The sequence below is a fragment of the Moschus berezovskii genome, chromosome 25 (assembly GCF_049115385.1).
Source record: "Moschus berezovskii isolate FMDL1 chromosome 25, NW_MosBer_1.0, whole genome shotgun sequence".
NCBI lineage: Eukaryota > Metazoa > Chordata > Mammalia > Artiodactyla > Moschidae > Moschus > Moschus berezovskii.
Window position 1 is genome coordinate 31,373,112 of NC_142484.1, and position 27,399 is coordinate 31,400,510.

General features: G+C 37.9%; 1 protein-coding gene across 6 annotated transcripts in view; it reads right to left on the reverse strand.

Moving 5' to 3' along the window:
• Positions 1-27,399, reverse strand: part of NARS2 (asparaginyl-tRNA synthetase 2, mitochondrial) — a 166,679-nt gene that overhangs the window by 31,509 nt on the left and 107,771 nt on the right. For all 6 annotated transcript variants that reach the window (XR_016036412.1, XR_016036411.1, XM_088832342.1 and 3 more), the window contains 5 exons: positions 16,035-16,167; positions 11,655-11,753; positions 11,529-11,566; positions 5,371-5,437; positions 3,785-3,922 (listed from right to left, as the gene is read on the reverse strand). Coding sequence is in view for 4 of the 6 variants with exons in the window: in XM_088832342.1 (XP_088688468.1) it covers positions 3,785-3,922; positions 5,371-5,437; positions 11,529-11,566; positions 11,655-11,753; positions 16,035-16,167 (475 nt within the window). In the remaining 2 variants the exon portion in view is untranslated. The remainder of the gene's footprint in view (positions 1-3,784; positions 3,923-5,370; positions 5,438-11,528; positions 11,567-11,654; positions 11,754-16,034; positions 16,168-27,399) is intronic.

A 27,399-nucleotide genomic window follows, 5' to 3' on the forward strand; every position in this document is an offset into this window, starting at 1 on the left:
GGACTTCAAACTTACTGACTACCTACCATCCCAAACAATGTGATATACATTTTTCATATATTATTAATTTAAATTAATTCAATCCTCATAATTCTGGAAAATATTATCATCTAATTTTTACAGATGGAAAAATAAAACTTAAAGAAATTAAATGGCGTATCTAAGATCACATAGTTTATAACACAAAGACCTGAGACCTGAACCCAAGGGTGCCTGATTCTAAAGCCTTGGGACATTCTTACTCCATGGAGCCAACATTCAAACAAAATTTAAAGTAAAAGCTGCTCTTTTGCTTCCCAGGAACTTTCTTAGCAAATCAACTCACTACTATTTGTCCCAGACTGTGCTGGGCTCGATTCATCCATCTTCCAAACACCTGTGTGTGTACGTGTGCGCGCGGGTGCGTACATGTGCATGCTGAGTCCTGTCCGACTTCTTGTGACCCCATGGACTGCAGCTTGCCAGGCTCCTCTATCCATGGGATTTTCCAGGCAAGAATACTGGAGCAGGTCCATTTCCTACTCTAGGGGATCTTCCCAACCTAGGGATCAAACCAGTGTCTCTTTTGTGTCCTGCACCGGCAGGCGGGTTCTCTACCACTGAGCCACCGGGGAAGTCCATCACCAAATAGATATCAGGTGCCTGCTATGTCCCAGGAAATATGCTAGGCAACGGGACACACTCATAAGTGAAGAAAAAGGTCCTCAAGTCCTTTGGCACAGAGAAAAGAGTCACTAAATAAACAGTTATACAAATAAATGTGAAAATACAACCGTGCTAAGAAATAAGATGGATAAGTTAGTAACTCCAGGTTTGAAATTTTGTACAGTGGTACACTGTAGTTTAGTGCATCCCTAACTCAAAAGAGGATCAAGGAAGGTTTCTCTGTGGAAATGATTACTGAGAAGAGATCTAAGAATAAGTAAAATTACTTAGGTGAAGAAGGTTGTTCTTAACTTAGGGAAGACTATGTGCAAAGATCCTTTGATGAGCGACATGAGATGGGAGCAGCCAGACTGCACTGAGGCTTGTGGGCCAAATAAAGAATCTTGACTTTTGGAGTAAGAGCAGTGGGAGGCCAAGGAACGGTTTTCAGAAGAGAGAGAACGTGACCAGATTTACATTTTCTAAAGGTTCAAGTTGCAATGGGGAGAATGAACTCAGAGGAGGAAAGAATGGATGCAGGCAGAGGACTAGTTAGGAGGCTACTGAAGTAGTCCTGGCAAGATATGATGGTATGTTAATCCAGAAACATTAAAGTGGAAATAAAGAGAAGTAGATGGATTAGAGATTTACTTAGGAATATAGAAATGACAGATCTTAGTAACAGTTTCAATATGTGAAATGAGAGAGGAGAACATTTCAAAGATGACTCAGGACTCTGGCTTGCACAATTTTAGATGAACACTGAATTTTCAAAGAAAATCAAATTTTGTGGGAGAAAGGGAGAAGTGAAATCATAGGTTTAGTATGGGGTATGTTAAGTTTGAGATGGTTTTACGACGTGTAAATGGTGGTAAGACAAGTCCAAAGCTCACAGGAGAAGTCTGGATTCAAGACATGAATTTCTGAGTCGTATGAAAATACACAGTGAGTTGTGGGTAAAGATGAAATCACCTGGGGAGAGAAAAGAAGACCTGGGGAGAAAAAGATGGAGGCATGAGGAATTCCAGCATCTAGTGAAAGAGGATGAACCTGAACAGGAGACTGAGAAAGAATAATCCACTAAGAAAGGGAGAAAACTAGGAGAGCGCTGTCACAGAAGTCAAGGGCGGGGGAAGAAATTTTAAGAAGAAAGGCCTAAACAGTGCTGAATAATGCTGAGAGGTGAAGAAAAAGACTTTTAAAAAGTCTGCTGGGCTTAATAACATGACAATTATTACTGCTCCCAGAGCTTCAGTGGTACAATTAGTGGGAATGATAGTGGTCTGAATATAAATCACATTAGAGGGCGGAGGAATGAGTAGTATATACCGTGGTGGTTATGAAACATTCACCATCCTAAAGAAGACTTTAATTTGAGAAAGGAAAATTTATATAGAGACTACAAAAAATACACACAATGCCACTAATTAGTTTTACTGATCCTTTAAATGCCATAGAAATCCAGAAAAAGGCAGGCTCACGGTGACTGGGTAAGCTAGGAAAGTCATCACAGAGCAGGAAAACCTTAAGCAGAGTATTTTTAAGTGCAAAACTGAATGACTGAAAAGTGCTCTACTGAGGGAAATTATGAGAGGAATACACAGTGTGTGTGCTGAGGGAGAGAGGTGGAAGTGGGATAGGATGGAGTGATAAAAAAAGCCAAGAGACACAGACATATCCCCGTGTTTTGTGATGTAAGCTCAACACCGAACAGACAACCTGCAACTGGATAATCCACTCCCTAGTCACTCTCCCTGTTTTTGCTGCCAACCTGTAGGCCTATTCATTTCTCATAGCTGATTATACAACAGGCTTGGTAGGGAGAAGGGAAAATTAGTGTCATAAATCAGCTGTGTTGCTTACTGCATTTGGATAATGCTGGTGAAAGGTAGGGATGTGTAAAATCAGTGGCTAATATGTAATTTTGTATTTGTGACTTTTGAGGTAGTGTAATAAAGTGGAGAAGAACACAGACTTCAGAGCCAGAGGGAATCAGGTTTGAATAAGAACTCTATCACTTACTATCCATGGAGCCTTGAGAAATGCAACTGGTCTTTTTGCCTCACTTTTCACCTCACTTTTCTATATGTAAAATTGGAAAAACAACAAGTTTCTTGGCAAGGTTGCTTTGTGATTTGTGACTTAAGAGATGACATGATAGTATTTGCTTCATACTAATTGGTGGCTAATACTGTTTTAGGAATGCTGTAATATGAGCAAAGACAGGAAAGACATTCAAACAGATAACCTTGTATACCTAAGATGAGGTAATTTTATTTTTTAGGGGGTCCTGATCTACATTTTCCTACTGGTATTTATCTAAAAACAAGTGAAAAGTACAAGACAGCAAAGTTTACATTTGGGACCTTTTCTGAGATAAACATATTTGTCTCATAGATTTTTATAATTAATGATATTAAATAACTATTCAATACATATTTAAAGAGTAAAAAATATTCTTATGTTACTGCCAATTTTGTGAAGGAGAGAAGAGACAAAAAAAGAGAAAAAAGGAAAATACCAGAAGTATAAAAGTGAACTGTAATTTAGGAAAAAGAAAGAACAGAGGACAAGAAGAGCAAAAGAGCACAGACAGACAGAGACGAGACAGGCAGAGAAAAGAGACGGTCAGAAGAGGACCAACCAAGAGGAGAATGCGCCCAGACCACTTCGACCCCGCCACAGCCCTCCCCTCACTCCTTCTATTTGACAGTCAAAGTACTCTAAGCTGCCTGCTACGCCAAGTTAGCTCTTCCTTTGATAATGCCACTACCATCATCTCCCCCTTCCGCATGTGGTCTCCTAATCAGTATTTAATTTGATAGGAGACTGGGCATATTGCTATACACTGCTCTAGGGCTCTCAGTAATTTAAAAATACAAAACAAAACGCACCTACATTTGCATCTGCTTAACTGAGGACACCCTACAACAGAAATGAGGGAGTGTGCTTACAGAACACTGGGATCTTTGGAAACACATTTTCAGAGGTGCCTGTGAGAAACATTATCATTTTAAGAGATATAAAGAGTGAATGATATAATTTAAGAAAATATGCCAAAGGATAAATTAAATTAAATCAAGGGGAAAACCTCAGACTCTGAGATGATTAACCCCGATTTATTTAGTGTCTTACTTACCGTGTGCTGAGGGCCATCTTCATTTTCCCTCATGTAGAACGGCTTGAGTGCTAATGGATAATTAATGACAAAGACTGGTATGTCGCCACAGTGCTTCACCAGGTATTTTTCGTGTTCAGTGTGTAGATCAGCACCCCACTGTAATGAGAAAAAAGAAATTACCAACGGAGAAGACAGAGCTGAAATATACAATGCAGGACCTAAAAATAACCTGTATCAGTGCCAAGGGCTTCTTTTCCCTGAGGATCAGGCATGTGCGGAACTGTCTGCTGAGGTTACACAGACAGAGAAACGAGAGAGAGATGTGTGAACAGAACATTCAAAAGCCTGGAAAGATGAAAGCTGGAACTAGTAGATGAACACTGTGCTTTCTGTGCCCCATCTGAGGGAGCAGCATCTGGCAGACAAATAGGAAGACACAGTATGCTTTCCACAGTGCATAAAAGCTGATTCAGAATCACAATTTTTATTAATATTGGCCAGAGCTTCTTCTACAGTTACTGTTTCTAAGTTTCAGGAAATTAAATGATGAGAGATAATATTCCTAATACTGAGTCTATCTTTGGCTAGCTGGCATCTCCCAGTGAATTTTTTTTTTTTATAAAAGAGTCAACTAATATATCAGGTGCTCTTTGATGAATATTTAATAACAATGTTCATCTATTTATTCAGCAAACACTAATGTGCCTATTAAACCCCAAATACCATCTAGGTACTGGAAACAATGGTAAGGAAAACAAAACCCCTGACTCCATGAAGCTTCTAGGGTAGAAGACAAATATTAAATAAAAAAATTATACAAAGAAATCAACTGATTATAAATATAATAAGCACAGGACACTCATAACTGAAGAGAAAATCTAACCTAACATCTAACATCTAACTTATGAGAACATCTAACTGGGAATAGAACTGGTATAAGCAGTAGTTTAAAGACAAAGGTATTATATTTTTAACATTATCTTATTAGTCCCACTTGTCTCGCAGTATCTTAATTACAGGAAAGAAGCACTGGCAGAGAAATGAGGAGACTTGCCTCTAACATTATGTGCATGGTCACTAGATCATGCTGTCTTTCCAGACCGATATCCTTGCCAATAAAATAAAGGAGTTCTGGGAAAAAGCAAAAACACAGAACTCAAGTGTTCGTTAAAGTGGATGACAAATTAGAAGCCTCTATAAAGTTCAAAGGAAAACGAAACCTGCTTAAACTTATTTGATCACATAACCTCTTTTGGCTGTCAACTGATAACATCATTCAGAAAATACTTTGAAAAACACTGAACTAGTTGACTGCTACACTGATATTCTATTCTATATTCTATGATATTTCTAAGGAATTTCATCTTTAAACTTGGGAAACTTCTCTATAACTACTTTTGTCACTGCTAATCCAAATGATGTGATTCTACTTCAAAACAATTTTTCAGTCTATATATGTCAACAAGGTTGGGCAACCATCAAAAAAACCCAATGTACATATATGAAATACAGCATATTGCTAATAAGAGAAATAAGGTTATTTTAAAGGATTCTTAATGAAATCAGATAAATATGAGAAAGAAATTTTCATATATATATCCTACCTCTGGAGTGAAGGTGAAGTTCTGGGATGCCTGCTTTAAGATCTCCACTGCCTCAGTGTAAGAAATGCTGGAGAGAAAAAGGGGAAAATCAGAAAAAGGTCTATACAACGGGCTATTGTTAATTAGTGCATCGGAAAACTGTAAAAGGCTTATTTTCATACTGTTTTTCAGATTACAAATGAGTATCAAATGATTGCTGCGTTATCAGGAATGATTATAAAAAATGATTATTGATAATTAAGAATTATGGCTGATTTAATCTTATGAGTCTGAGCAGTGTGAAAAGAAATGGCCATTCAATAATCATTCCTCCATCCACTTGCAGCATACACAAAGAAGCTAACCACTCAAGAAAGTAAAGATTTTCTCTGAATTCACATTATGCTAATGCGTGAAAAGGTGTGAAATACGGAGACTGAAAGAGGAAAACTCTCTCCTGAAAGCTATCATTCATTCACCCAGCATATACGGGCACTTACCACGCGCCAGGCGTCATTCCAGGCACTGGAGATCCAGCAAATAAAAACAAGACCCTGCCTTTATGGAGCGTGTGTGTGTGTGTGTGTGTGTAGTGTGTGTGTGTGTATGGAGCGTGTGTGTGTGTGGAGCGTGTGTGTGTGTGTGTGTGTGGAGCGTGTGTGTGTGTGTGTATGGAGCATGTGTGTGTGTGTGTATGGAGTGAGTGTGTGTGTGTGTGTGTATGGAGTGAGTGTGTGTGTGTGTGTGTATGGAGTGAGCGTGTGTGTTTGTGTGTATGGAGTGTGTGTGTGTGTCTGTGTACGGACTGTGTGTGTAGAAGGATAAATAAACCAAAATAACAAAATGCCAGGGAGCTCCTGGTGCTATGAAATAACCAAATCAAGGCAAAAAGAGGGTATGTATGTATGTACAGAAAGACAATAAACAAAAATAATATAATGCCAGGGAGCTCCTGGTGCTATGAAGATAAACAAAGCAAGGTAAAAAGGGGGTTTTTGGTGTACTGTTGTAGGTAAGATGGTCAAGAAAGGCCTTGCTGAATTGGTGACATTTGAACAGAACCCTGAATGAAGTAAGGAAACGAGCCATATAAATATCTAAGGGAAAGTATTCCAGGCAAAGGAACAGTGAGTACAAAAACCTGCAGTGAGGAACAGTTTGGCTTATTCAAGGAACAACAACAACAAAAAAAGCCAGTGTGACTACAGCATATTGAATAAGGGGAAGAATGCCAGGAAATCAGATGGGAAAGGTAATGAGAGGTCAAATCCTATGAACTCTTTCAGACCATCGTAAGGGATTAATAATATATTCTAGTATTGGAAGATTGTTCAGGAAAAATACCACTGGTTACCTTAGTAAGAAATCACCATGCCTAAAGCATGCCAAACTAAAAATGTAACAGTTTGAATAGATGATATATGCATATGGTTAAAAAAATCAAGATGAATAAAACAGTATACATCTTCATTCCACCCCTTTCACATAGCTACTCAGTTCCTCTCCTCATACACAATCATTGTTACTGGTTTCCTGTGTACTCTCCCAGAGGGCTTAATGCATCTCTAAGCAAATACTAATACTCAATCTCCCCTTTTTATAGATGGCTGCTGTAGTGTAATGCTACAGCATACGCATCATACACACTCTTTTACATCGTTTCTTGCTCAATATATCTTGCAGATATTTACACATCAGTATATGAAGAACTTTACCTTTTGAACTATTACATAACATTCCACTATGTGGATATATCCTAATCAGTCAAACCAGTCACCTACCAACGGGTATTTCAGCTAGTTCCAATCTTTTGTTATGATCGCATATATCTAATTTATGCTTCCCGGACAGCTCAGTTGGTAAAGAATCCACTGCAATGCAGGAGACCCTGGTTTGATTCCTGGGTTGGGAAGATGCTCTGGAGAAGGGATAGGCTACCCACTCCAGTATTCTTGGGCTTCCCTGGTAGGTCAGCTGGTAAAGAATCAACCTGCAGTGAAGAAGACCTGGGTTCAATCCCTGGGTTGTGTAGATCCCCTGGAGAAGGGAAAGGCTACCCAATCCAGTATTCTGCCCTGGAGAATTCCATGGACTGTATATCCATGGGGTCACAAAAGAGTTGGACACAACTGAGCGACTTTCACTTCACTTCACATGCTCATACAAATTTTGAACATGGGAAAAACGGAATTGTTGGGTTCAAGAGTATTTGCATCTTGGAGTTTTTATAATTTTGAAAGACACTGTCAAAGCTATCATCCATTCCCCTTTTACAGGGTTACACCGATTGATGCCCATTAGTAATATATGAAGGTGTTTCTCTATCTCCTCTGCAACAGTATTTTGCATGATTAAAAACAAAAATCTACAAGCTTTCTGAAGACCTTTGAGCTAAAAAAATAACTTACCCAACCCAAACTTATTCTTTGAAGCAAAAACAAAGTTCAAATTTATAATAACTAACTGGAAAGAGCGGTGTCATAAAGTACAAATGGACCTCCCGAAGCTATGTTTTGAGTGATAGGTTTTTTAAGATGGAAATTCTATTCAAATGAAAATCCAATATTAAATAACAGATAATTTCTAAGTTAGAATGGTGTTGGTGTTGATAGTAGTAATGCTTCTTAAGTGAGTATATTATAGGAGGGAAATTGAAGCTTAGAGAGGTTCAGTAATTTGCCAAAAATCACTCGTGTAAGTAAGAAGTAAAGCTTGATGTGCTGACTCCAGAGTCTAAGTTTTTAACTCCTGAGATAACGCCTAAACCACTTGCAGTTTCATATGTTCTGTCAAAACAAAACATAATGGGCCCTGGGTTCTCCCTCTGACTCTACCACTTACTAGCTATGTAAATCACTTCATCTCAATGAAGGTTTTATAAACTGTCATCTTTATTTTTAAAAATCTAAAAATACAAACATTAAAAAATTAAGTATTTACACTTATAAAATAAGGACACAGGGCTACACTGTCAAGCTTTTTTCTGCTTAGATATTCTACTGTTCTGTTCCATCAATTACTTGATATGATCTATTCATTACACTGAGAAATATAAGAGCAGTCAAAAAGGGAAGCACTAGAACCTTGTACCATTGATATGTTACAGGTACAGTATCAAGAAAAAAAGACTCTTCGTGTCTAAATAGCTCTCCTTATTCTAAGTGTTCTGCAGTACTCTGCCTATACCTTACGTTGAGGCGGAACTTTCAAGTTCAAATTACAGTTCTGACACTGGATATCCTCAATGGCCTTCAGCAATTCTCTCTACTTTTTCTTGGTTATGCATGCGTGCGTGCATGCTTAGTTGTGTCTGACTCTCTGTGACCCCATGGACTATAGCCCGCCAGGTTCCGTGGTATGTACAGGGAATAATATTTCTTCTCCTTCCCAGAAACTATTTCCAAAGTGCTTTGAACTCTGAGAATCATGTAATTTACATATTCCCTCTGGTTGTTCCGTCCCCTCTTTGTTTCTAGCTGCTGGGACCTCTCTTATATGCTAATGAAGTCAACAATGCATTTCAGAGGATTTCATAATATTTTAACTAACGTCTTTAGATGTTTTGCAGGAGGTTTAACTAACGTCTTTTGTAGACGTTTTGAGATGTTTTCAAGTTATCGAGTTTTTGACATATTGCTTAAGCAGCATTTGGTCATTTCAACAAAATTACTCAAGTTGTCACTTTTGAGATGAGAAAACTGAAGCTTAACTACTCAGAGTTGTTGTGAAGATAAAATGAACTTCAGTATACGTAAAGCTTATCACTGTCTGATACATAGTAAATATTCAATAAATGGTAGATATTTTCCCTCCATCTAAGATCTTACTCATTAGATAGGAGCTGGATAACTTCTCTTAAGATCTGCCTGATTCTCTGTTACCAGCACAGATTCCTCGAGATGCCCAATTAATTTCTTTCCTTATCTAATTAAAAATTTTATCAATATGCTTATGTCCAGAACTTTCCTGTACACTCCATATCTGAACACTCAAACTGCCTGAGAGCTACAAATGGACATCTGAATGGATCTCAATCATAATATGACACCTCATGGGAATGAGCCTGTTATCACCCGTCTCTCTCCGCAACCCCCCTGCTACTCCTTCCTCTGTCTCTATTTTCATAGCTGTGTAAGTCAAAGGCCTTCAAGTCACTCTCTTTCTCTTTCTCACTCTCAGCAAATCCTATTTGCTCTATCTTTAAAACCTATTCTGGCCAGGACCATTTCTCTCTCCCTCCACTGTCACCATCCTGGTCTGTGATGGTTCAACTTTATGCGTCAAGTTGGCTGGGCTGCAGTACCCAGATATTTGGTCATATATTCAGGATATTTCTGAGAAGGTGTTTTTTGGGATGAAGTTAACATTTAAATCAGTGGATCCTGACTAAAGAAGATTCCCTCCCTAATAACATCTAGTTTGAAGGCCTTACTCGAGCAAAGAATGGCCTCCTCCAAGAAAGAAGGAATCTGACCAGCAGGCTGCCTTTGACTTGTTCTTCCTTGAGTCTCCAGTCTTCAGATTTTGAATTTGCCTAGTCTCTACAAATACGTGAACTAATTCTTTAAGATGTTCTTTTCCCACTTACCCATATAGCTAGTTCTCTTACTTTACTTTCTCAAGATCTTTACTCAAAAATCATCTTAGTGGGATCCTCCCCACCATGCTATCTACCATTTCTATCTCCTCATTCTTCCTTTGTCATATCTCCTATCTCTTTTTTGGTTTCTCCCCCCTAAGTATTACTCATTTTCACAGATTATATGTTTCACATTTCTATCTTGTTTCTTGGCTATTATTATCTCCACCAGGAATGTAAGCTCAATGAAGGCATGGAGTTTTATCTGCTTTGTTCACTGCTTTAAAAGCAGTTTTTAGATGCTAGAACAATGCCTGGCATATAGTAAATATTCAGTATACATTTAAGTAAAGAAAAAGTCTCCAAAGCCTTTACTTGTACCTCAGTGCCCTTTGCTTCTCTACCACAGGGCTCCTGACTCTTCCCTCCTTTGCTGTTCCCATATTTGCTGCCTTGTTATTGGTTCAGGTTCAACAATTCATCATTTTTAACTATAGTCTGCAGGTCTAGGTTGCTGCCTGATTCTCAGCTCAGTCCAGTGTGCCAAGTTTTTCTTATTTCCCTCCTCGAGGATAGGTTGGATTCTTTATTCTCTTAGAACAGAAACTTGCTAAGTTTAAGATGGCAAGGGAAAAATGATACTAACTACTTTGAGAGACAATCTTTTATTCTTCAGAGTATCAACCTTGCTTCCTTGATACACTGTAAATACCCTGAATACTAAGATTTTTAAATTTTGTTTTAATTGGAGGATAATTACTTTATAATATTGTGATTGTTTTTGTCAAACATCAACATGAATCGGCCATAGGTACACGTGTGTCCCCCCTCATCCTGAACCCCCCTCCCCATCCTATCCCTCTAGGTTGCCCAGAGCACCAGCTCTGGGTGCCTGGCTTCATGCACCGAACTCACACTGGTCATCTATCTTACATATGGTAATGCTGAGTATTAAGTTTTATGTAAATTGTTTGTATTAGATGTAAGAAGTTATTTGCTGTTTTTCCCATATCAAATGTGTTTCATAATAAACTGTGAAAAGAATAGCCTATCTGATTAATATGATTGGTTGACTAAATAACCAGTCCAATATCAGATGCTATATAACAGGGTTACAGTGAAAATGAAGCAATAATGTATGTGCAGTATTTACAATATGGATTTTTAGGTTTTAAAAAATTGGCTTAAAAAACAGTTCAGAATATATCTTCAGATTTTAGTGAGCAAAAGCAAAGAAAAAGAAAGAAGACTGAAATAGAGAAAAATGGAGAGGCAACATTACATGTATCTTAAAAGCATATTTTTTAATCAAGCTAGATTTTGATTACTAAAGAATTAGTCTGAATTGCAGTAATACAGCTAATAATTACCACGTTCATTTATCTTGCTAAGATTTATTCATTTATTTATTCATTCAACATTGATTATCAACTATGAACCAGACACAAGAGCTATAACTATCATTAAAATACAAGTGTTCCTTGAGTCTAGGGAGTATGATATGCAGATAAACAAACAAAAAGAATTGAATACATAATAAATTATGATAAATGATGATAAATTATGAATAAAATTCAGAGAAAGTATAATATCTACTTACATTAGAAAGTTGTTTTTTAGCATATGTTCTAATCTGTCCTTCATAAAAAAAGAGAAAAAAGAAAATTTATTAAATGCAATTAGAGTCATTACATAGTCAGAGGGCTTTAGCCACAAAACTAATTACCTTTTGGCCAGGAGCTATGAATTTGTGACAGAGTTCAACATCTTTAGGACAATTTGAGAGAACTGTCATTGCTGTAGTCTTGAAGAGGCTCTCCATAACCTAAGAGAAATGATACAGAATTGTCTGACATGTAAGTTTCATGAAAAAACCAGTTTAGGGCTCTGCAGGGACTACTCTCCAGGTTTTAGCAACTCTAAAACCATCAGGCCTCTTACTTCCTGAATATATTTTCAGCAAGTTAATTCAGTTTCCAGACTGATTAAAAGAGACATCATAACTTCGTCTCAGAGTGGGAGGGGGGAAAGAAAGAAAGAAAAATGTCTGAAGCTTTTGTTAATAGTTTCAATAAGAGTAATGAAGTGCGCTGTCAAATGAACAACTAAAACAAGTTGATGCCTCAATTTCAGTCTACTCGCTTGTAGAATCAGAGCAGTAATGGCACCTGTTTCACAGGACTGCTGTGAGAATTAAATGAGATAATACATGCAGAAGACTTAGCTCAGTACCCAGTTCAGAGGAGCACACAACCAACATCAGTTGTTGTGAAGAGTAACAGTCTGAAAAGTGCTTCATTCAGTCATTGATAAGTGAAAGTAAACTTTAAGATTACAGAAGCAATGAGATCTAGCTTCACACAAATACATACATTTTTGCTTTGCTAAAGTATAAAGTAAAAATAATATAGATCAAACATGACACAAATTAATATATAAGATTTCATTCTACCAGGGGTGTCTGTAAGTCTCTCAGGGGAAAAATTTCTTAGAAGAAAAAAGTGACTGGAATGGAAAATATTTCTAAAATATTTTTAATTCAAACTAAAATTCTTGTTTTGAAGTCAATGAGATCATACCGTGATTTCCAAATGTGCCCTCATAAAGAAATACATATTAAGTCCAGGCTGCCCCAACAGACAGTTGTCTCCCTTTCTTCTCTGAATCACCAGACACCCTATCAATGCTGCAAATACAGTGGGGCTATATAAGTGTCTGAGTGATTTAATTGATCAGCTACAGGAAAGAACTTAATTATCAAGTAACAACTAGTTAGATTTATGTACGTATATAAAATATTTTGGGCTTCCCTGGTGGCTCAGTTGGTAAAGAATTCACCGGCAATGCAGGAGACCTGGGTTCGATCCCTGGGTTGGGAGGATTCCCTGGAGAAGGGCATGGCAACCTATTCCAGTAATCTTGCCTGGAGAATCCCCATGAACAGAGGAGTCTGGCTGGCTACAGTCCACGGGGTTGCAAAGAATCGAACATGACTGAGCAACTAAACATACACATAAAATATTTTCTACTTCTCTTTATATTATTTTATATTATACATGTATTTTATAGAAAAGTAAGGAATAACTTGATGAAAGAAGAGCAAAAAGAGGCTAAAGATGTTTTACTTTGAGGCTATATCACCTTCAATCCAGCAGAAAGATAAAGAAATCACTAAGTAACTAAATGATTTATGAAGGGTTATATCTCTCAATCACTGAAAAAAGCCAATGTATTTTGGGAGGGAAAAAACACGTAAATTGGAGAGTATGATTACACCATTGAGAGACATAATACACCTATTTGCAAGATAAAGACTTTGCCAATAGGCTGGTAAAACAGTATCTTTGATGAGCAGTATATTTCCATTTGAAGAACAAAACCACTGGCTCTTCTAACCTTGACTTTCAGACTATGTTTTATGAATATATTAAAGAAAGCAGAAACTTAACTGAAGAGTTAACATAATCCTCAGAGGTTTTAAAAAATATATTATTCAATAGCACTGAAATATCAATAGTACTATTTAAGTGTTTATACTTCATAAGAGGAAACTATCTCTTGTTACAATACTGGTTTAATATTTAAGAGACTGCTCTTCATCAAGGTAATAATTTCCACAGAATTCAATTTATCAAAGGGAGAAAATTAAAAGAATCAGAAGATTACTTTGGGAGGAATATATTTTTTTCTTTTATTTTTAGGAAAAGGTTTATATTTCAATTAATCAAACATTTCAACAGTGTATATGCCTGGAGTATCACTCAGTGGAGTAGCAAATAATTAAGAATCAGCTACAGAATACATAATTATAGAGCAAAGATTATAATGTTTAATTAATTCTAACATAACCATGTCTATTATCTTTATGAACTTTCCCTCTGGTTTTACATTGGGGCAGTGGAAAAGCAGGAGGTAAAAGGTGTGGTTCCATTCTCTACAACACTCTCATCGCCTGAGCCAAAGAATAATAAAGAATTGGGTGGTGAGCTAAAACTAAAAGGTGATTAAGGAACTTTACTGACTCCATGAGGCTCATATTCTGAATCCCTAAATCTGCAAAGGCGTTACTCAACAGTGTTACTATTAACATTTTTGGCCAGACAGTTGTTTGCTGGGGGGGAAGAGGCTGTGCACTGTCGGTGTAGAACAGCATCCTTAGCCTTTACCCACAAGGTGCTTGTAGCAACCAGTCTTCCCTACTCCTCCACACACTCCCTGGTAGGGACAAACAAAAATGTCCCTGGGGAAATCAGGGAGAGACAGTAAAGGAGTATATGTAATTTGACACTGTGGGGTGTGGCCAGAACACCCCCTCAGGACCAAGATCTTTATCTGCTGGGAATATTAACTGCTGATGTTTCATAGTTGGGTCCTTCTTCAGCAACTGTCCAGACCAAGAGTGCTGTCTTACCCACCCAAAGTTACAACTCGTCCCAGGCTATCTCGTGTCCAGTGACTGGCTAACAGGGGGAAGCACTTGCTTTCCCATGGGACAACCATGAAGGGCAATTCTAGCTTCCAAGGTCCTCACAGAACTGGCAAAGGACTCTGTAAACACATCACAGTTCAACTTTTCCCTCTGTTCAGTGGTGCTGTCTTCCTTTCCTTTCCAGATATTTCTCTAGAGAGCATTCCCCAGTACTATCTACACACAAATCTCTGCTTTAGGGTTTATTTACTAGGAAATCCAACTTAGGATAATAAAACTGTGACTCCATTCTGTCAAGAGGAAAAGGTAATATTTTTGTTTTAAGTGGAATTGGGTCATTTACTGGGTGAGTAAGAGTAGAAATGAATAGAAGAATTGATACAAATTTCTAAAATAAACATATTGTAATTAGAAAATCAAACTAAGATATTAACCAAAATGGTAATGGAGAGAGAATTCATAGTAACAGTTAACAAATTCTGGGTACTTAATAAGTATCAGGAACTATCCTAAGTGCCTTATGATATTATCTGCCTAATCCTATGAACTACCCCATGAAGTAGGTATTATTATTCCCATTTTTTCGATGAAGAAATTGAGGCTCAGAGAAATTAAGTCCCATGTCTAAGGTCACAGTCAGTAAGTGAGGGAGCTAAGAATCAAATCCTGGTCCATCCAACTCCAGAGCTATGTTCTCTCTGTTGATTATGGGCCTCCTGAAAAGTCTCCCGTCCCTGTTTTTATCTCCTCCTAAATCATTCTTCATCATTCATCATTCTTCATGCTGCTAGACAGAAATTTCTAACCTGTAACTCTGACCATGGCCTTTCCTCGCTGGGAACTCTCTCTCCTTTATCTTTTGTATTGAGTTCAAATCGCTCTGCATGGCATTTAAATACAAACTCTTTCTGCATGGTCTGACTCTTGACTCTCTCCAGCTTCATTCCAGTTCCAGAGTTCTGGCAGCTCCTGTGGATGCTTTCTCATGCTATAGCCATAGCCATGTTTCTCTAACTATAAAGATGCTTTGTTTACCTGCTTAGCAAATACCAAAAGCTACTGTCTGCTAAGCCTGCCTGATGCCAGACCCCACACTCTGTGCTTTACACTGTACACAGCCTTTCATTTGCTGCTGTCGTTCCACTTGGTGACCTCTAAGTTGTGGGCGACTCTGCGACCCCATGGACTACTGCCCACCAGACTTCTTTTTCATGGGATTCTCCAGGCAAGAATACTGGAGTGGGTTGTCATTTCCTCCTCCAGGAGATCTTCCTGACCCAGGGATGGAACCCACATCTCCTTCACTGGCAGGCAGATTCTTTACTACTGAGTCACCACTGAAGCCCACTCTTTCATTTACTTCTCACAATAACCTAATAAAATAGCTACTATTTTTCTCATTTTACAGGGTGGAAGCTAAAGATCACTATGGTTAGATAATATAGCAAAGTTAATGGCAGAGTTTGGACATGAACTGAAATGGGTATGACTCCTGTACTTTAAACTATTACACTAACAGCATTCAGCAGATGTTTATTAAATTAAGTAGTTCTCTATCTTCTTCATTCTGTGAACACCTGTAAGGCACAAATGTCCTGAGGTGAAAATGTATAGAGAAGCATTTTAATATCACAGATGTCTGATATTTAGAAACTATTTTAAAACTTGAGTACCTACCTGCATGAGATCTTGAAGGCTCTCCAGAAAAGAAATCTCTGCTTCTACCATATAGAACTCCGCCAGGTGCCTCCGGCTCTGAGAATTCTCTGCTCGGAATGTTGGACCAAAGGTAAACACTTGAGTAAAAGCTCTGCAATTCAAGATTAACAGTATAAAAATAAGATTTACCTGATTAATTCTAAGTTTTAAAAATATTCAGTGAATGCTTAAGGAAGTTTTGTGCTTCTGTCTTGTCCACAAATCCACACATATTAGCTGCTATATTTCTTTAATGGGTGATAATAATAATTTCATTAAAAATGTTACATTTATAGAAACCATTTTATCCCAAAGGAATTTGCAAATGTTTTACAAACCCTACAGCTTACTAAATATAGACTTATAACCACTTCTGGGTGCACTCCACTGCAGCTGCCTTAAACAGCAGACAAGTACATTTCACAGCAATTGAGAACAAAGTCAAAGACAAGCACCATAGCCCAAGAAGCCACACAGAGAATCTAGATAGCAACAGTTAAAATCAGAATTTCATGTGGATGAGGCGAGTCAAGCATTTTCTAAATATGTGAAAAGGGAATATCAGATACGCATGGCAACTTGCCTTGTTAGGCTCACTCAAGTCCTTTACGCCCACTCAAGAGTTTCATTCCGTGTTGAATGACCCCTGACATTTGAGGGGTGGGGTGGATTTTGAAGAACTGTCTATTTTAACTGTGGTTTTCAAGAGGAACTATATAGCTCAACAACATATATGGAAAAATAAATTATTTTTTTCATGTCCTGCAGAGAAGTGGGCACGATACCTTCATTCTTTAATATTTATAGTGTCCTTCATATATGAAAAAGGTTAACAATTGGGACTAGATCAAGCATGTATGAACAAATGAGTATTTCATGAGGCCATGTAATCTTTGAATTGTAAGGTTTTTTTAGAGCAAAACAAGAGATTTGGGGGTCCTTAGTGTCCTGAACACTCTTCATTCGTCTGTCATCAGTCAGATAACATCAAGATCAGAAAATAGTACAGAAAACAGATGGGTTGTAACTATGTATGTATCAGGGTTTTTGTTTTGTTCTTTAAGTAAAGATAATCTAGGAAATTAAACAGTAAAACAATAATACTGGAAATTATGAGATTTATTTTTTCTTTCAAAGGCCATTTCAGCTAAGACCTAGTGGGTAAGAAGTTTAGGCATTTATGTTTTGGTGCTACAGCTACCTTCCTGAGACCACGATCATTTAACCTCTGAGAATCCTAGTTTTTCACGGAAAAACAAACAGTAAAAACTCAAAATTACTACAGTAACCTCTCCCAAGATTCAGATCCAGACTTGCCTACTAGAATGTTCCTAAAAACACTGACCCTACCTTGTCCAAAATGAAAACTTCTGTTCCCCAAACAAAAAATAAAATAGTGAACAATCCTGGTTTTCCTTTTACATTTTCCCCAGTTCTATTAATCTCAGTTAACCCACCTCATCACCCAAACCAGATCCCCATCCCTCCCTCACTGCCCACACGTTTCCTATCACATAATGGCAACTGTTCACACCTAGGAAAACTCTTGCAAATCTGGAGACTATTCCTTCCCCCTCCCCAAACACCTGTTCATTTATTTGGCTGTGTCAGGTCTCAACTGCAGCACATGGGACCTTCAATCTGATCTTTGTTGTGGCATGCAGGAGCTTTTAGTTGCAGCATGTGGGATTAGTTCCCTGACAAGGGATCGAACCTGGACTCCCCCGATATTGGGGGCATGGAGTCCTAGCCACGAGACCGCCAGGGTAGTCCCTAGAGACTCGTCTTTATTTCCACAGCTTCTATCTTAGTGTCGCCTTTTGTGTCTGGCTCCTGCCTTTCTTCCACCAGCCCCAAACTAGGGTAAGTTTTCAAATTCAAATCTGACCATATCAGCCCTAATTTAAAAACCTTCAACGGTTGCCCCCTGCTCAACAGTTAAAATTCAGACTCCTCCTTGCTTCCCAAAGCCTTTCCTCCAACACGCTGAGGACACTCTCCTTACATGCCCTGCCTTAGGCCTCTGCACTGGCTATCTTCTGTCTGCAGTGCCCACTCCCTGTTCCTCCCTCTCCAATGGCACATCTCCATCCATCCTTCAAGAATCGACTTAAATGTCACTTCTTCTTACCATGTCCCCAAATTTATTGTTTCCTCCTTTATATGACTAACATTTTGTTAATGTTTTTATTATATAAAACATATCACTTAGAAATATAATTATGCATTTTGTATCCTTTCCCCTCAAAAAACTGTGAAATTTTCTAGAGCAGGAATAATGTTTTATTCATTTTTGCATCTCCAGTGCCTATGATAAAACAGGTGCTCTAGTTGAATGAATGAGCAATGATGGTGATGACAGGCTTCCTCAGCTGTGAACTAGAAAAGCACATCATCCTCACAAACAGTAACATTACAAATAATGCACAGAAAAATACTCAGATGTATTTGACTGTGGCTGTCACACAATAACTAAAATGGATCAGAAAATTTAGGTCTGTCCCAACAATAAATTAAAAAATTACAGGGCCATGAGTTTCCAATATGTGACTATGCAATCTCTAGGAAGGCTGGCAACAGTATATCTAAATAAATAAAGTGACATTTTTTCTGGCACTGTTTCACAAGAAATCACATATACAGATGTGCACTAATGACAAAGTATATTCTATTGAGATTTTCCAGGGCATAAGTAGAAACTCCATGGTACAGGAGAACTTTACTTTGAAGGCTCTAAGAAAGACTTCTAAGAAATGGACAACTATCATCCTGAAATACAAGGAAGGCCAATGGGATTGCTGTTCAAAAGTGACACATTATATGTATCAAGGTACTAGATACAGAGAAAATAGCGGTATCTAAAAGTACTACAGATTCAAGTCACAAGGGCATCTGCTTCTCACATGGATAGGGAATTCTAAGATGGGCAGCGTCAGTGATTTTTAACAATGGTTAATGATTTTCTCTCACAATAAATATAGAGGTGCTTCCAAGGTGGCTCAGTGGTAAAGAATCCACCTGCCAATGCAGGAGATGCGGGTTCCATTCCTGGGTCGGGAAGATCCCCTGGAGAAGGAAACAGCGAACCACTCTCGTATTCTTGCCTGAAGAATCCCATGGACAGAAGAGACTCATGTGCTACCTGACTCTTGCAAAAGAGTCAGACACAACTCAGCAACTAAACAACATAAAATATAGAAGAAGACTGGGGATTTTTATTTTGGTAAGGATCAGATTCTAACTGTGGTGCCCAAAAGTATTTCTCTAATAGAGTAAGTAAAAATCAATGGTCATGGTGCTTCCTCTGAATTACCAGAAAGATAAAATGAGCTGGAATGCATGCTGAAAATTTCCCTAATTTTGCATCTAGTCTTTTTTTAAAAATTTATTTTAATTGGAGGCTAGTTACTTTACATTATTTTATTGGTTTTGCCATACATAGACATGAATCTGCCCCGGGTGTACACGTGTTCCCCATCTTGAACCCCCCTCCCACCTCCCTCCCCATCCCATCCCTCTGGTTTATCCCGATACACCAGCCCCCAGCATGCTGTACCATGCATCGAACCTGGACTGGTGATTTGTTTCACATATGATAATATATGTTTCAATGCCATTCTCCCAAATCATCCCACCCTCGCCCTCTCCCACAGAGTCCAAAAGACTGTTCTATACATCTGTGTCTATAGATGATGTCTATACATCTATATATTGCTGTCTCATATACAGGGTTATTGTTATCATCTTTCTAAATTCCATATATATGCGTTAGTATACTGTATTGGTGTTTTTCTTTCTGGCTTACTTCACTCTGTGTAATAGGCTCGTTTCATCCGCCTCATTAGAACTGATTCAAGTGTATTCTTTTTAATTGCTTTGTAATACTCCATTATGTATATGTACCACAGCTTTCTTATCCATTTGTCTGCAGATGGACATCTAGGTTGCTTCCATGTCCTGGCTATTATAAACAGTGCTGCGATGAACATTGGAGTACATGTGTCTCTTTCAATTCTGGTTTCCTCGGGGTGTATGCCCAGGAGTGCGATTGCTGGGTTGTATGGCAGTTCTATTTCCAGTTTTTTAATCTCCACATTGTTCTCCATAGTGGCTGTACTAGTTTGCATTCCCACCAACAGTGTTAAGAGGGTTTCCTTTTCTCCACACCCTCTCCAGCATTTATTGCTTGTAGACTTTTGGATAGCAGCCATTCTGACTGGTGTGAAATGGCACCTCATTGTGGTTTTGATTTGCATTTCTCTGATTATGAGTGATGTTGAGCATCTTTTCATGTGTTTGTTAGCCATCTGTATGTCTTCTTTGGAGAAATGTCTGTTTAGTTCTTTGGCCCATTTTTTGATTGGGTCATTTATTTTTCTGGAATTGAGCTGCAGGAGTTGCTTGTATATTTTTGAGATTAATCCTTTGTAGGTTGCTTCATTTGCTATTATTTTCTCCCATTCTGAAGGCTGTCTTTTCACCTTGCTTATAGTTTCCTTTGCTGTGCAGAAGCTTTTAATTTTAATTAGGTCCCATTTGTTTATTTTTGCTTTTATTTCCAATATTCTGGGAGGTGGGTCATGGAGGATCCTGCTGTGATTTATGTCGGAGAGTGTTTTGCCTATGTTTTCCTCTAGGAGTTTTATAGTTTCTGGTCTTACATTCAGATCTTTAATCCATTTTGAGTTTATTTTTGTGTATGGTGTTAGGGAGTGTTCTAGTTTCATTCTTTTACAAGTGGCTGACCAGTTTTCCCAGCACCACTTGTTAAAGAGATTGTCTTTTCTCCATTGAATATTCTTGCCTCCCTTGTCAAAGATACAGTGTCCATGCTGCTGCTGCTAACTCACTTCAGTCGTGTCCGACTCTGTGTGATCCCACAGATGGAAGCCCACCAAGCTCCCCCATCCCTTGGATTCTCCAGGCAAGAACACTGGAGTGGGTTGCCATTTCCTTCTCCAATGTGTGAAAGTGAAAAGTGAAAGTGAAGTCACTCAGTCGTGTCCGACCCTTAGCGACCCCATGGACTGCAGCCTACCAGGCTCCTCCACCCATGGGATTTTCTAGGCAAGAGTACTGGAGTGGGTTGCCACTGCCTTCTCCGTAGGTGAATGGATTTATCTCTGGGCTTTCTATTTTGCTCCAATGATCTATATTTCTGTCTTAATGCCAGTACCATACTGTATTGATGACTGTTGCTTTGTAGTAGAGCCTGAAGTCAGGCAGGTTGATTCCCCCAGTTTCATTCTTCTTTCTCAAGACCGCTTTGGCTATTCAAGTTTTTTTGTGTTTCCATACAAATTGCAAAATTATTTGTTCTAGCTCTGTGAAAAACACTGTTGGTAGCTTGATAGGGATTGCATTGAACTTATAAATTACTTTGGGTAATATATTCATTTTCACAATATTTATTCTTCCAATCCATAACACAGTATATTTCTCCATCTATTAGTGTCCTCTCTGATTTCTTTCACCAGTGTTTTATAGTTTTCTATATATAGATCTTTTGTTTCTTTAGGTAGATATATTCCTAAGTATTTAATTCTTTTCATTGCAACGGTGAATGAAATTCTTTAAGCAGAAAAATGTTTAAATAATTCAGTAAAGATCACCCTATATAAGCATCCAGTGTTTTTTCTTTAAATTAATTTATTTTTTAACTGAAGGATAATTGTTTTTCAGAATTTTGTTGTTTTCTGTCAAACGGATCCAGTGTTTTTAAAGTAGCTGCAGCAGTAGGAGGAGTGACAGTGGTCACCATTAGCAAGTGCTCCTTGTGAACCAACCATTAGTTGTGAGAACCGTATAGTTAACTCCTTTATCATTAACTAAACATGTACTGTTACTTCTATTTTCCAGGCAAAGAAACTGAAGTTCAGAGAGGTTAGGAAACTTCCCCAAAAGTCATTGAGTCATAGCCAAATAAGTGGTGGAGGCCAGATTCAAATCTAGATCTGACTCTTAATGATCATAGCCTTAATTGTGATATTAAATTAATGATGCTCATAACTAAACATGGACAAACCCAGGAAATAGGAGAGAAAAGTTTGTAATATGTGCCTGCCCCTGATCCCCTTTCTCAAAGATAGCTAGGGTGAGTGGTTTGGTTTATTGTGAATAGCTTATTTATGTGTTAAAATCTTAGTTCTCTAAAATAGGTTGCCGTCATGCAAATAATGATAAGATAAATTTTAATCAATGTTTTGTAACTTTCAGCAGGTCACTTAGCCTTTCTGGTCTTCAAATTCTTACACGAGTGGGATATAGGGGCAGTTTGGCATTATGTTCTAGTATCTTTTACAATAATTTTGTTTCTAGGTCCCTGTGAAATTGCTATGTTTTAAATTTATGCTATTTCCTTTTTTTTCTCTACCTTCCACACACATGAAAGTGGTTTGCAGCAAGGCTTGGCCCAAGCAATAGTTAAAATAAGATCTGAGACCAAGGCCATTTCTAAAATAAGATACAAAACCAGGTGAAAGGCCAGAACTGCTGTGAGAAGAAACGAGCAGAAAAAACACTCAGCACTTAGAATCATTCTTGTGCCAAATTATGGAGAGAGGAAAGCTATATAAGGAAAGTCCATGAGCTTGGAGTTGATATTTAAGATAACAAAAGTACATTCAATACACATCAACTAATATAGCTACAAAAATGGCTTTTTAAAAATAAAAAGTAAACTTACCAAAAATAGGTTCTACAAAGGTCATTTTCTCCCTTGTGCAGAATTTTATGAAGCCCTAAATTGGCAAGTGGATTATTATAAAATAGTCACTGATTGCTTGGCCATTTATTCCTTCTGGCCCTAAAATTTAAGAGCTAATCTTTATATTTTGAAGGAAAAGAAAAATTACTGTTGTTTTTAGCTGAGGAAGAACTCTTCATTTAGCATAAAAGGGTCAGCAACTTTCCCTAAGGCCACCCACTTCAAACCTTCTATCACTTCTCTACTTCCTTCAGGAAATGTTCATTGAACTCAAGTGAACTCAAAGACAGCTTTAAACAGGCTTTTAAAACAATCTTTGTCAAGTGGTATTCCCATCATCCAGAAAACAATCACCTATTTTGCTACTGCTTTGTAACCCACTGGGTTAGCAATACTGTGACACACTTGTCATTCACTGCTTCTACATGCCTAACAGAGTGGACACCAGGCACCTCCTTCCAGCTTTCCCCTTTCCTCTATCTTGCAATAGTACACTTGGTGGAAGGGTTTATAAAGAGATGGAGCTCTCATCACTTCATTAATTCTTATCAAGACATCTTAGCGAGGAGGCACTCTAAAATCTAAAACTGTCTTCTTTATCACTATTGCTAAACATTTCTGAAAACTTAATTTTCTTTATTATGTCCTGATGTTATTGTTTAGTCGCTAAGTTGTGTCTGACTCTTGTGACCCCATGGACTGTAGCCCACCAGGCTCCTCTGTTCATGGGATTTACTAAGCAAGAACACTGAGTGGGTTGCTATTTCCTTCTCGAGGGGATCTTTCCAACCCAAGGATCAAACACATATCTCCTGTATATGTAGTTCTACCACTGAACTACTAATATGTCCTAAGTATCTGATTTAGAACTGAATTTGAAGTCCAAGCAAATTTAATCTTAACTGTATGATGAGAGTCAGAGTTTGATAGAGCCTGACAACAGTCTTGCTAAAGGGAGTGGAGAGTTGCCTACTCTGATGAGCATGTGAACTGGGGGAGGGACATTCAGCAAAGGGAATACAAATCACACCGGTCCTGAGGTAGGAGAGAGCCTGACATCTTTAAAGACAGAAGTAGGCCAACAGCAAGATGAATGGTAAGAGATGAGGTCAAAGAGGTAGGAAGGGATCAGGATCAGAACACAGAGGGTGGTCCTTGTAAGCCACTGTAAGGAGAGTCTGGATTTTATTTACTACTCCTTGAAACATCTAACACTATATTTTTCTGTTTATCTGACCTCCATCTCTGCCTCCTTCTACATTCTACACTAGCTGTTCAACAAATACTAGCACTCTTCAAACTTAGTCCGAGAACCTCTTCTTTTCCCCCTGTATATTTTCCCTAAATGACCTCACCTCAGTCATTTAATTAATTTTCAATTAATTACCTGTTGGCATACACAATTCACCAATTTGTATCTCCGGCCCAGACTTCTCTAAGCTCCAGAAGCACACATTCAGCTCTACTCAATCTTTCACTTGTCTCATCTTTCACTTCAGTCTTCTTACAACTTTCTAGATCTATCCTCCCATTAGGTACACCATGTACTACTGTTCATAGAGTCTTTCAAAATTTTTAAAAAATGACATATATGGATGTGATTATTTGCTTAATGTCCATCTTTTTCACTAGACTGTACATTTCATGAGTGACCTTATCTATTTTTTGATTCATTACAATATAACCAGTTCTTAACCCAGTGCACAACACACAGCAGATAATAAAAACTTGTCAAATAGCTCATTTTCTATAAAATATGCTGATGCTCATACTTTGAATCTTTGAAACAACACTATGATGGGGTGAGGAGAGAGGAGCAAGAAGAGGAAGACAGTAAACAGAATATCAATTACTAAGCAAGAAATTCTGCTATTCCCTGAAATAATTTTTCATAGAAGGCACTAGGAGATAAAAGAATCAGTTTTTTGAAGACTCCCCACATATTAGTTTTCGTTCTACAGGCAACAAGTACACTTTTGAAAAGTACTGGATCAGAAGAACTTCTCTAATTAGCAAAGATTTTACTTTTTGAGAAAATAAAATATAACCACACACAAAAAAATTTCCCTAAGGCTTATTCTATGTAAACAGAGAAGCACTTGATGTTCTGGCTTCTGCCAGAGTGGGTACCAAAAAGTTAAAACAATTATTGTCATTTCATCATTCCTGCAATGATGAACTTTTCAGAGGATGGACTATATTTAGAAAATAGCATGTTTCTCCAGGGTCAAACTTTGCTAATTTTTTTGCCACTTTATTTTTTTAACTGAAGGATAATTGCTTTACAGAATTTTGTTGTTTTCTATCAAGTATCAACAAGAATCAGCCATAGGGACACCCATGTCCCCTCCCTCCTGAACCTCCTTCCCCATCCCACCATTCCGGATTGTCACAGAGCCCCTGTTTGAGTTCCCTGAGTCATACAGCAAATTCCCACTGGCTATCTATTTTACATATGGTCATGTAAGTTTCCATGTGACTTTCTCCATACATCTCACACTCTCCCTCCTCCCTTCCCCCCAGGTCCAAAGGCCTGTTCTCTACATCTGTTTCTCCATTGCTGCCCTGAAAATAAATTCATCAGTACCATCTTTCTAGGTTCCATATATATGTGTCAGTATACAAAATCTATATTTCTCAGCATTTCTGACTTACTTCACTTTGTATAATAGGCTCTTGGTTTGTCCACCTCATTAGAAATGACTCAAATACGTTCCTTTTTATGGCTGAGCAATATTCCACTGTATATATGTACTACAGTGTCTTTATCCATTCATCTGTTGATGGACATTTAGGCTGCTTCCATGTTCTAGCTATTGTAAATAGTGCTGTAATTGACACTGGGGTACACGAGTCTTTTTCAATTTTGGTTTCCTCAGGGTATATGCCTTGGGGTAGCACTGCTGGGTCCTATGATGGTTTTATTCCTAGGTTGTTTTTTTTTTTGGCCAGTATTTAGTTTCATTTATTGACTTTTTGAACTTTCTAACAGCTTGTAGACTTCTTCAGCCTAGTTTTGCAATCTCCTGCTTTTTTTTTTCTAGGTGAACAGAGACATGATTTATTCTCTTTTTCTTTTTTTGCTTATTTGGTTTTTTTAAATTTACTTATTTTAATTGGAGGCTAATTACTTTACATTATTGTATTGGTTTTGCCATACAGTGACATGAATCTGCAAAAGAGACACACATGTATAGAACAGTCTTTTGGACTGTGTGGGAGAGGGCGAGGGTGGGATGATTTGGGAGGATGGCATTGAAACATGTATATTATCATATGTGAAATGAATTGCCAGTCCAAGTTCGATGCACAATACAGGATGCTTGGGGATGACCCAGAGGGATGGGAGGGGTGGGACGTGGGAGGGGAGTTCAAGATGGGGAACATATGTACACCCGGGGCAGATGACTAGTTTTTAAGGAATCTCCATATCATCTTTCATAGTGGCTGTATCAATTTGCATTCCCACCAGCAATGCAAGAGGATTCCCTTTTTCTCCACACTCTCTCCAGCATTTATTGTTTGTAGACTTTTTGATAATGGTTATTCTGACTGGTGTGAGGTAGTCTCACAGTAGTTTTCATTTGTATTTCTCTAATAATGAGTGATGTTGAGTATCTTTTCATGTGTTTATTAGTCATCTATATGTCTTTGGAGAAATGTTTGTTTAGGTCTTTGAGAAGATAAACAAAGCTGACAAACCATTAGCTAGACTCATCAAGAAAAAAAGGGAGAAAAATCAAATCAACAAAATTAGAAATGAAAAAGGAGAGGTTACAACAGACAACACAGAAATACAAAGAATCATAAGAGAATATCATGAACAACTATAAGTTAATAAAATGGACAACCTAAAGGAAAGAAAAGTTTAACCTTCTAAGACTGAACCAGGAAGAAATAGAAATTATGAACAAGCCAATTACAAACACTGAAATCAAAACTGTGATAAAAAATCTCTCAAAAAACAAAAGCCCAGGACCAGATGTCTTCATGGGGGGAATTCTATCAAACATTTAGAGAAGAGCTAGTGCCTATTTTTCTGAAACTCTTCACAAAAATTGCAGAGGAAGGAACCCTGTCAAACGTATTCTATGAGGCTACCATCACCCTGATACCTAAACCAGGCAAAGACAACACAGAAAGAGAAAATTACACGCCAGTATCACTGAGGAGCATAGATGCAAAAACCCTCAACAAAATTCTAGCAAACAGAATTCAGCAACACATTAAAAAGCTCATACACCATAATCAAGTCGGTTTATTCCAGGGATGCAAGGATTCTTTAACACACACAAATCAGTCAGTGTGATATACCATATTAACAAATTGGAAGATAAAAATCATATGATCATCTCAATAGATGCAGAAAGAGCCTTTGACAAAATTTAGCACCCATTTATGATAAAAATGCCTCAAAAAATGGGTAAAGAAGGAACTTACCTCAACAGACTAAAGACTATATATGATAAGCCCACAGCAAATATTATTCTCAATAGTGAAAAACTAAAACATTCCCTCTAAAATCAGGAACAAGACAAGGATGTCCACGTTAACTAATATTATTCATGATAGTTTTGAAAGTCTTAGCTACAGCGATTAGAGAAGAAAAAGAAATAAAAGGAACCCAGATCGGAAAAG